The sequence below is a fragment of the Nannospalax galili genome, unplaced genomic scaffold, assembly GCF_000622305.1.
Source record: "Nannospalax galili isolate Female #2095 unplaced genomic scaffold, S.galili_v1.0 scaffold443, whole genome shotgun sequence".
Taxonomy (NCBI): domain Eukaryota; kingdom Metazoa; phylum Chordata; class Mammalia; order Rodentia; family Spalacidae; genus Nannospalax; species Nannospalax galili.
In genome coordinates this window covers 4,716,137-4,727,497 of record NW_008352479.1, presented here as the reverse complement: position 1 = coordinate 4,727,497, position 11,361 = coordinate 4,716,137, and the positions used below count along the sequence as shown (strand labels likewise).

Genomic DNA, 11,361 nt, shown 5'->3' with positions numbered 1-11,361 from the left:
AATAATAATAATAATAATAGACAGGAAGGTATGGTAGGATGGAGATGGGAGAGGGGTCTGAATATGATCAAAATACCTTGCATGAAATTCTCAAAAAAAAAAAAGAATTAAAAAAAATTTTTTTTGGTCTTTTTGAGACAGGGTCTCCCTGTAGCCCCAGTTGTCCTGGAACTCACTATGTAGACCAGGCTGACCTTGAACTCACACACAGAGATCCCCCTGCCTCTGCCTCCCAAGTGCTGGGATTAAAGGCATGCTCCTGGCAATAAAAATATTTTTTAAAATTGAAACTTGAAGCAGGACATGGTGCTGCGATATGTATAATCCCAGGATTTAGGGTGTCAAGGCATAGGATCACCTTGAATTCCAGACAAGCCTGGGCTACAGGGTGAGATCATGGAAAACTTGATAAACTGATATCAAACTTTAAATAAAGAAGAAAACTTCCCAACTGAATATAAATTGCATAATGAATAACAGGCCAGGTGTGGTGGCATACAACCTTTAGTCCCAGCACTCAGGCAGAGGCAGAGAGATCTCTGAGTTCAAGGCCAGCCTGGTATACATAGTAAGTTCCAGGCCAGCTGGGGCTACAGGGAAATACTGTTTCAAAAAAGAAAACAAAAACAAAAAAACCCCACTAACTTGAAGACCCTTCTGTATCATAAAGGCATCACATGTAAAGATGAAAGAGAAGCAACAGGGGGCTGGAGAGATGATTCAGCAGTCAAGAACACTGTTTGTTCTTACAGAAGACCCAGGTTTGAATCCCAGTACCCACATGGCAGTTAACAATTGTCTGTAACTCCACTTCCAGGGGATCAGACAGCCTCTTCTGTCCTCCTTGGGCATTGCACGACATGGGTGCACTAACTACATTACATGCAGGCAATACACTCATACACATAAAATAAAAGTAGTAAATAAAATATTTTAAAAAAAAAGAAAGAGAAGCAACAGGAAGGAAAAATATACAACCAAGGGAAGACTAACACATAACGCCTACAAATTCCTAAGAAAAGCAAGCAATAGCATTGGGCTTTTATCATAGTAAAGGATATACAAATGGACATTAACTCATAAAAAGATATCACTGGAAATGAGAACTAAAGACTTAACGAGAGCTCATTTTTGACCCATCAGACTGGCAAACATTAGAGTCCAGGGTACCTGCTAGGTAGTGGGGACAATGCTGAGAAAAGAGTGCTCTTCTAGTGTATCAAAGACTGAGACACCATAAAATGAACACCTGAGAGAGCATTCCTCCAACAGAATCCATCACAGAGAAAGGGAGCCCTGAAACCATCAAGTCATTCAAAACATCAAAGTCAGGCTGGAGATGTAGCTCAATAAGAGTATCTCCCCAGCACACATGAAGCCCAAGGTTCAATCCCAGGATTGTCTGGTAAAGGAGGAGTGGGGGTGGGAAGGGGTGAGAAAAAGCCAAGTTTTAAAAACGAGCTTTATAGATCCCAGTTAATATGGAAAGATCCAAGGCCTATCTTTGAGTGTTACAAAAAGCATGTTGCAAAACTGGGCATGGTGGCACAGGCCTGTAATCCCAATATTCAGGAGAGTGAAGAAAGAAGGATCAGGAGTTCAAGGCCAGCCTGGGCTACAGTTAGTTTGACAAAATCCTACCTAAAGTTAATGACAAAGTAGAATTTGATTCCAAATGCTGTATTCTTTCTTCCTTGACCTTGCCATTGGGGTACATGAGAGTACTAGGGTGTGCCGTCATCTGTGTTTGGAAATGACCTAGGCAGACTGTCTCCTTTATTAATAAAAGAGACAGCAACCAACTTAAGCAGGAACATTGCTCCAGATACCTACCTTAAGTGTTTCAGCATGTATTTTATTTAGCTGAGAAACTTCTTGGCGTTTGCAGGCTTTGGTAGCTTCTAAAAGGTTTTCAAGATTAAGATTCGCTTTCTGCAAAGACTGAAGCTCTGATTCCAATTCTAGCTGCTTTTTCCTAATAGATATTGTAATAAGTAATGTCAAACATCTTTAAAGTATAGTATAGTTCATGTTCTCATGTAATTAACCTTTTTTAAAATATTTTACTTTTTTATTTTATGTGTATGAGTGTATTGCCCGCATGTATGTGAGTGCACTCGTGTCGTGCATCGCCATGGAGGTCAGAAAGAGGGAGTCAGATTCCCCCAGAACTGGAGTTAACGACGGTTCGTAGCTGCCATGTAGGTGTTGGGAATCAAGCCTGGGTCCTCTGCAAGAGCCGTCAGTGCTCTTAACTGCTGAGCATTCTCTCCAGCCTCCCGCATTTTTTTTTTTTTTTTTTTTGGTCTTATTGACACAGGGTCTCCCTGTAGACTCAGCTGGCCTAAAACTCACAGAGATCCAGCTGCCTCTGCCTCCCAAGTGCTATGATTAAAGGCATGCTCCACCACACCTGGCTGGTGGTAAGTTACCTTTTAAATCAGAAATACTCTCCAAATCATTACTTTCATGTTCCAGCTGTGCAAATCAGAGTTAAGATTGGTGACTGTTTGATAAAGTATTTGACTAGTAAATGGCAGAATTCAAACTCAAGTCAAGATACTGTCACTTTAAAAACACTTCTATTTTAGGGTAGGATTAGCTTAGTTATAAAACAATGTAGTTTATCTTTTCATTCTTTTACACAATGAGCATCAAGTAAAAGAATTAATAAACCTTTAATTTCTAAAAAAAAAATCTTGATTTAGTTTGTAATTATGATCAAAACTTGGTAATGAGGTGAAGAATTTACTCTGTAAGTTGTTGATAATAGCTAAGTTGAGTTTATTGCTTTGAACATTTGTCTGATATACTTCATCGAATACACAGAGCTACAACAAAGGTGCACTTACATATATGCAGGCAATATGCTCATACACATTATTAAATGATTTTTTTTTTTTTTTTTCTTTTTGAGACAGGGTCTCCCTGCAGCCCCAGCTGTCCTGGAACTTACTATGTAGACCAGGTTGGCCTTGAATTTGTAGATTCTCCTGCCTCCCAAGTGCTGGGATTAAAGGCGTGAGCTACCACGCCTAGCAGAAAGTTTCATTTTTAAAATAAAATGCCAAATTATCAATTATTAACAACAATGTGTAAGAAAACAGGTGATCAGGTCACTTTACCGAGTTAGTTCTTTGAATTCTTCATATTCTTGCTTTGAATTGTTCAGCTCTGTTTGAATTTGCAGGAGTTGAGCTTTTAACTTCTCAGTGTTTGTGAAGGAACATGGTTCTTTTGGAGCTTTGGGAGAAAATCCTTGCTGACCTGATAATAAGGAAACTACCTCAGTTTTTGAAAGACAAAAATAACAAAAGATATTTTTTTTCTAAGTACTCTGCCAGGTATCAACTGTGCCCCTTTGAGGCACAAAGATAAATAAGAAATGGATTGGAAGGTGATTCCTAAAACTGTAAGAACATATACCTCAGCAGGAGACATAGGCTGTGACACAGTGTGCCAATGAGGGTACTAAAAGCTGTCTTCAAGAAACAGAAAGATCACAAGAGAAACAGAGCTAAGGCAAAGCTCTCTCCACTAGGATGAAGAGCTAACAATGACTAAAGGGCAACATGCATAATGCTGGATAGAGAAGCACTGTACAGGGGAACTTGTAAAATTGGTGCATGCAGCCAATTTGAGCAGGCAATAAATTATTTAAAAAGAGTTATCAACAAGGGCAGCAGGCTGTCAGAAAATATTAGTTTTCTGAGATTGCTTAGAAGACTGAAAATGGGGGTTGGAGAGATGGCTCAGCAGTTAAGAGCACCAACTACTCTTGCAGAGGACCTGGGTTCGATTCCCAACACCCACATGGCAGCTACAAACTGTCCTTAACTCCAGTCCCAGGGTAATCCGAAGCCCTCTTCTGACCTCTGCAGCATTGCCTGACATGGGTGCACTCACATATATGAAGGCAATACACTCATATACATAAAATAAAAATAGTAATATTAAAAAAAAGAAGACTGAAAATGTATGACAGCATGGGATAAGTACCATGAAATTGCTTAGATAACGGTAGATGTTTAGAAACTGACAGTCCCAGAAATTATTAAGACATGATACTGTTGAGGCCAAACACTTGACAAATAGAGCACTGTAGCAAAAAATATTAAAGAAAAAACTCAACCTCAAATGCAAAATCTTAGTCTTTCCACACCAAATACTGTGAATGTTCTTTTACCAAGTCATAACTGAATAGTAAAAGGCTTAGAAAAGGGGAACTTAAAAAGCAAGAGAAGGGGCTGGGAGTATAGGTCAGTAGCAGAGTGCATGCTTAGCATTTGAGGTCCTGAGTTTGATCCCTAGCCCCCGCAAAGAAAGAAAAATGAAAAGGAAGGAGACAGACAATGCAGAATAAACACTGCAAGTTTCTCAACTAAAAAATAAAGACAGAGACTGAATGCCATAAAAGATACTAACTCTAAGAATGGGACAAACATAGCATTTGTTATGAAAACCCAGCAGGTTCACAGCAACAGCTACTAAGTCTGCCAACTAAACCACTTTTCACACAGTACAAGACATGGAGAATGTCTCACAACAGAGTATGTGCATTGTAATGACAGGCACAGGACCAAAACAGTACTTTGTGAATCCTGAGTCTGACCCCTGTAACATCTCTCACACTATACAGACCTTAACCAGACTGACATGACTTTTTATTGTCTGATTAGTTAAAAATCTGTAATTTCCGCTGGGCGTGGCAGTGCACACTTTTAATCCCAGCACTCGGGAAGCAGAAGCAGGCGGAACTCTGTGAGTTCAAGGCCAGCCCGGTCTACATAGTGAGTTCCAGGACAGCTGGAGCTACAGGGAGACCCTGTCTCAAAAAGACAAAAAAAATAAAAATAAAAAAATAAATAAAACATTTTTAAAAAATACTTTGGGATTTGTACAGTAAAATAAAGATTGTTCCAAGTGGAAATGGAGAAAAATAATGTTAAAAAATTAATTAGTATGTTGTAGAAAAAAATAAGAAAATTTAACTTAAAGAAGGTAGAATAATAATTGTTGATTATAATACAAAGATTATTAAAATTTTAAGGTCAAAATTCAATACCCTGAGGTAAAATTAATGCTTTAGTATTAGTTACAACAAGAAAAGTTTTCTTAAATGTTAATTTGTAGCCAGGCATAATGGCACATGCCTTTAATCCCAGCAGAGGCAGGCAGATCTCTGTGAGTTCAAGGCCAGCCGGGTCTATATAGTGAGTTCCAAGTTTCAGGCCAGCTAGGGCTACAGAGAGACCCTGTCTCAAAAAGACGAAAAAAAGGAAGAAAAAGAAGCTTCTTTGATGGGTGGTGACTGGGATACTTGTCTATAAAATTAAGGATCCATATTTTTCATAGTAAGAAATTACATTTGTTTAGGGACATGACAGCCTTGGAGTTTTCTCTAAGATCTACGTCCTCTCCAGTTATGTGTATTTGGCTAGGTTACATTACCACAGATGAGTTTCCTCCCTCTGAGTGGGTTTTAAATCCAATTAGGTAGTTGTTGATTACCCCCAAGATAAAATTGGGGGGGGGGGTACCACTACTGCACCAATGTTGTTTGCTGTGCTGGTAACTGAGGTGGTTTTTAGGCCCTGAAGCTGGGGTTGGACCATCGACTGACGTTTTTCCTTAGCAACTTGTGTAATGCTCTCCAAAGCTAAGAGAACTAGCTTTCAGGGGAGGTGACTTCTAGGTCAGTCCCAGCTCCATTGCTCCAAATCCTATGTCCAAAGTATGTCCTATCTTCAGCAATAGGGTCTTACCTTCAAGTTCTGGGAGGCAATCAAGAACTGTGGCAATAGCCTGTGTAATTTTAGAAGTCTCTTGGACTATCCTGGCCAACAACTTAAAGGAAGGTTTCTCCTGTCTGGCACTGTTCTGCACTGCTTATTGTTATGTAGTCTTCAGTGATACTCAGGGACTCATGTAGGGATATTGCATGTGTAATTTTTCAGTAAGTTTTTGGGCTAAGATTCCCTCCAGTTTTTTATACTAGCTAGGCACTATTTATGTCTCCTCTTCCTCTCCTCGCCTTTTTTTAAAAAAATGTTTTATTTATTATTTTTATTTTTTTTTTAATGTGTATCCATGTACTGCTTACATGTAGGTAAGTGCACCTATTGTGCAATGCCCGTGGAGGACAGAGAGGCTGTCGGATTCCCTGGAACTGGATTTATGGACAGTTGTTAGCTGCCATATGGGTGCTGGGATTCAAACCTGGGTCTTATGTAAGAACAGTCAGTGTTCTTAACCGCTGAGCCATCTCTCCAGTCCCTCTCTTCCTGTTTTATCCTCACTCCCCACCCTCTCCATTTAAAGTGCCCCCATTTTTTTTCATTTCTCCTTTAATAGTTTCTGTATGCTATGGTCCCACCTCTCTTGAGCTCCTTCTTCCCCTTTATTCCCATAGTTCTTTGTATAGCCCTCCTTCTCCCCCTCCCCTTTACCCCCCTTTTTACACATTTCTCCCTTAGTAATGCCCGTCTCCTACTATTCTTCTAAGGTTCCTTCTTTCCCTTTACCTCCCTGGTTTATTATATTTTATGTGTATGAATGCTTGCCTGCATGTATGAAAGGGCATCCGTGTTGTACAATGCCCATGGAGGCCAGAAGAGGTGTTGGATCCCCTGGAACTGGAGTTAATGATAATTGTGAGCCACCATGTGGATGCTAGGAACTGAACCTGCTCTTAACTACTGAACCATCTCTCCAGCACCACCCCCATGCCTCCTTTTTACACAAGGTATCACTATATAACCCTGGCTGGACTGGAACTCACTATGTAGACCAGGCTGGTACTGAACTCAGCAATCCACATGCCTCTGCCTCTCGAGTGCAGGCATTAAAGGTCTACACCATACCTGACTTGCAAATGTTTTTTGTTATTTGAGACAGGGTGTTACTATGTAGCCCAGGCTGGCCTCAAATTCACAGTCCTTTGCCTTAGCTTCTTTATTTTTAGGCAGAGGTAGAAGGGTGGAGGGATGTTTTCTGAGATGGGGGTCTTACTAGCTCAGCCTCTTGAGTGATTGGATTCCAGGTGTATGTCACAGCCAGCTATAAATGCTCTTTCTCTGTATGTCTGTGAATGTGGGTATACATGTCTCTGCAGGCATGTTTATGCATGGGCATGTAGAGGCCAGAAGTAAATCTCGGGACTCTTCTCTCAGGAACCATCTGCCTTGTTTTTTCTTTTTTACAAAGCAGGTCTCTAATTTGCCCAGAGTTTGTCAAATAGGCTAGGCTAGCTGGCCAGAGTCCCAGGGATCAACCTGTCTCAGCCTCCCGAGCACTGAGATTACAAGTGCACATGCTACCATGTCTGGGCTTTTTACATGTTCTGGGGATGGAACTCGGGTCCTCGTGCAAGCAAGAACCTTATTGACTTTATCCCTCCAGTCCTACAAATGCTTTCTTAAACAGCCCCTTTTCACAACAATTACTTTTTACCTTTTTCATTCTTCTCTGTGCTAGAGAATTCAGAGAAAGCCTTTTCTAGTCTTGCAATGGACTGGGCATCCATTTCTTGGGCTCTTTTCACCGGCTCTAATAATCTCAGTCTTCTATTCTCTTCCCTGAGGGAATGGTTTTCCATAGCATACTTTGCAACTCTGGGGTGGTGGTCCACCTGTGACATGGAGAAATTACACAGTTCATATATTCACAAAAGTTCCTAAGTGAAAGAGTCTCTCTATAAAGTCATTTAGAAATTTGAGGAGGACATAACAATATTAGTCATATTGCATCACAATGGAAAGTGACTTGCTGACTGTGATACTGAAATATATATTTGCTACAACTGTTATGTTAAGGTACTTGAAACTTCCACCCAAGGCAACTAGGAGAGAAGCCCAAGAGTATACAATGGGAGATTCTTCACACACAAGGAAACAGCTGAATCAACACATTAAAGTGTGTGGCTCAGTGGTACAGCATGTACCAAGCATGCAAAAGGTCCTAGATTTGATTCCCAGCACACAAAAATAAATAAGGAAAATTTCTGTCCTCCAAGACTGAATTGCCCTTCAAAATACAATAACTGACCAAGAACAGTAAAGTATGCATAATAGATAGAAGTAAAAAGTTTATCCTTTAGTTAGCCAGGTATTTAAAATGATATACACAAAAAGCTGATACATTTTGGCTATCAAGCTGGTGCCTGTGTTACCTTCATTCTCCCAGACAAAAGCAAACACAACAAACTTCAAAGGCTCAACACTAAAGAGCCTGGGATAAGCACAGCTGCCACAGGGTGGGCTCAAGCTATGGCTACATAGCAACACCACTGTTCTTCCTTTTTGTCTTCTGGTTAGCTATTTTGGGAAAAGGGGAAAAGAAGTTATGCAACTCACACTATCAGTCAAATTCACTTAAAGCATTTGCCACTGTATTAAAGAACAATGACCATGACTGGGTGTGGTGGCGCACATCTTTAATCCCAGCACTTGGGAGGCAGAGGCAGGCAGATCTTTGTGAGTTCAAGGCCAACCTGGTCTACACAGTGAGTTCCAGGACAGCTGGGGCTACAAGGAGACCATGTCTCAAAAAAAGAACAAAAAAAAAAATAAGAACAATGACCTATTCACACTCACTTTAAACCTCCTTCCTAGAAATACAGTATGTGTCAGTATGCACTCACTTGTTCTCGCAGAGTCTGAATCTCATCCCTCAATTCTGACAGCAGACGATCCTGCTCTTCAGGCAGAAAGCTCCCCCGAGATTCCTTCTGGAGCCTCTCAAGGCGCATGATCTGGTCCTCTCGGAATTTCACAATCATTTTATTAGATTGAATAAATTTCTCCTTTTTAAGGGTGAGATCTTCTAACTGGGTGATTCTTTCTAGCAGAGACTTAAGAAATTCATAGTTCAGTTAAATAGGAAAAATAATTCAGCTTCCCTAAATTCATGAACCCAGCAACAAGTACCAAGACTTTCCCAGTCTTCTTTTCTTTATTCATCTGGCACTATGTATCTCACTCAAGGCAATGAAAACTACATCATGTAAGCTAAGGAATCCTGAATTCCCTTTTCCTAATTCAGTTTCCTACCTTATTTTCCTGTTCAGATTTCTTAAAGAATAACATTGCTTCCAGGAAATGATCTATGTAATTGGTCTTCTCTTTGTCTAGAATGGGAAAGGGAGAAAATGTTTGTTTCTCAAAATTAAAACAGTCTTTAATGCTGTCAACTGGCCTAAAGGAATACTTTCATTACTGATCATGGGTTTTTAATGAACACACTTAGCATATTAGCTGTTCTCTAAAGAACAGCTAATAAATTTCTCTTTATTTATTGAACATATATAGATTATATATGGTATAAAAGAATTAGAGGGTCTGGAGAGATGGCTCAGTAGTTAAGAGTACTGGCTGTTCTTGTAGAAGACCCACGTTTGAATCCCAGCACCTACATGGTGGCTAACAACTGTCCATAACTTCAGTTCCAGGGCATCCCACGCCAGCAGAACATGCATACACTTAACATACATGCAGGCAACACACTTATACACATAAATAAAATTAAAGAAAAAAAAAGAATTAGAAATAGAACACCATAGCCGGCTAAGAAGTAAATCTATAATGAATCTGGAGGAGACCTAGGTGTGCCTCCTGAGATCTAAATACTCTTTTTTTTTGGTTTATATATCTATCTATTTTTAGGCAGGATGTTAACTCTGTAGTTCTACAGTGTAGGCTGGCCTAGAACTCACTCAGTAGCCCAGGCTGGCTTCAAGCTCACAATCCTCAGTCTCCCGAATACTGGGATTATAGGCATGCACTATATGCACTATATCCAACCTAATGCATATTCACTCACTTTTGGTTTTATTAATTTGCACATCCCCAGCGTCAAAGATTTTTTTTTCGTTCAATGTAGTATCATTAAATATCGATTTTTTTCTCTTTTCAACATGTCAAGTCTACTGAATAATTCTATTTTTTTGGGGGGGGAGCTTTATTTATTTATAGAATTTCATATATATGCATGAGTATTTTATTTGTATTTCCATCCATCCCAGTCTCTCTCCAACTCCTACTGTGTCCCCACCACTGCCTCCCATACTTGTCCTCTTCTTATTACCTATGCATACATACATTTATCAAAACATACACACACATACAATGCATCAAGTTTATTTAGTGGAGCTTGTGTGTACAGGTGGATTAGAAAACCTCTCAGGGAGCTTGTCTCTAGAGAAAACTGATCTCTCCCTCCCTCAGCATCCACTGATTGCCTGTAGCTCTTCATCTTGAGGTAGGACCCTGTGAAATTTTCCCCATCCACCTCATGATTTTATGGATTTCAAATGAATTCTACTAGCTATTCTTTAAAGAAACATAAAACTTCCCTGTCCTATTACAGAACATATACAGATTATATATACTACAACAAAAATTTAAAAGTAATATAATGAAAGTCATTCATCTCTCCTAGCACTTATTGGGGATAAATTTCTCATCATTTTGATTCCTCTTCTCACTGCATCTCATATTAACGCCTGATCAGACAAAGTACTATCCTAAACAAGTGAAATAAGCAGAAGAGAGAGTGTAGGAAATTCTGGGAAGCCTTCCTATGTTGTGCCATTGTCTGTCTATCTATCTATCTATCTATCTATCTATCTATCTATCTATCTATCTATCTATCTATCTATCTATCTATCTATCTATCTATCTATCTATCTATCTATCTATCTATCTATCTATCTATCTATCTATCTATCTATCTATCTATCTATCTATCTATCTATCTATCTATCTATCTATCTATCTATCTATCTATCTATCTATCTATCTATCTATCTATCTATCTATCTATCTATCTATCTATCTATCTATCTATCTATCTATCTATCTATCTATCTATCTATCTATCTATCTATCTATCTATCTATCTATCTATCTATCTATCTATATTGATGTAACACCAGGAGCCAGAAAAATGGAAAGGATACATGGAGGTAAAGGAAAAGGTAGAACCTGAATGGGGGATAGTAGGGAATCGATGTTCCCAGTTGGGGAGGTGGTGAAAGTGGCAGTGTTCATCAAAGGAGGACAGGTGGGAGGGACATGCAAGGGGCAATATTGAGGTGGAGGAGAGAAGTCAGGAGGGATGATGGTAGGTTCCAAGGGTGGCAGGGGGCTGGGTGGGAGTGAGTGGGAGAGGTGGAGTAGAGATACAGTGGGCCTCATCTGATTTAGCAGAATCCTGGCTGAGTATGTCTGTCTGCCTGATCTGTAGGCTGATATGCTGGTGGTGGGGGAAATGCCTCTGAAAGGATGTAGGGGTCTATGGTAGGATATTTAGCTAGTCCTGGGTACATAGCTAGTCTAGGTATATGGGGTGAAGGAATTGGAA

At 39.7% G+C, this 11,361-nt stretch overlaps 1 protein-coding gene across 1 annotated transcript in view; it reads right to left on the bottom strand.

Moving 5' to 3' along the window:
- Positions 1-11,361, bottom strand: part of Kif15 (kinesin family member 15) — an 86,526-nt gene that overhangs the window by 44,281 nt on the left and 30,884 nt on the right. The window contains exons 12-16 of the mRNA XM_008849496.3: positions 9,051-9,127; positions 8,642-8,851; positions 7,453-7,630; positions 3,126-3,267; positions 1,834-1,975 (exon numbers count right to left, since the gene is read on the bottom strand). Of these exons, the coding sequence (XP_008847718.1) occupies positions 1,834-1,975; positions 3,126-3,267; positions 7,453-7,630; positions 8,642-8,851; positions 9,051-9,127 (749 nt within the window). The remainder of the gene's footprint in view (positions 1-1,833; positions 1,976-3,125; positions 3,268-7,452; positions 7,631-8,641; positions 8,852-9,050; positions 9,128-11,361) is intronic.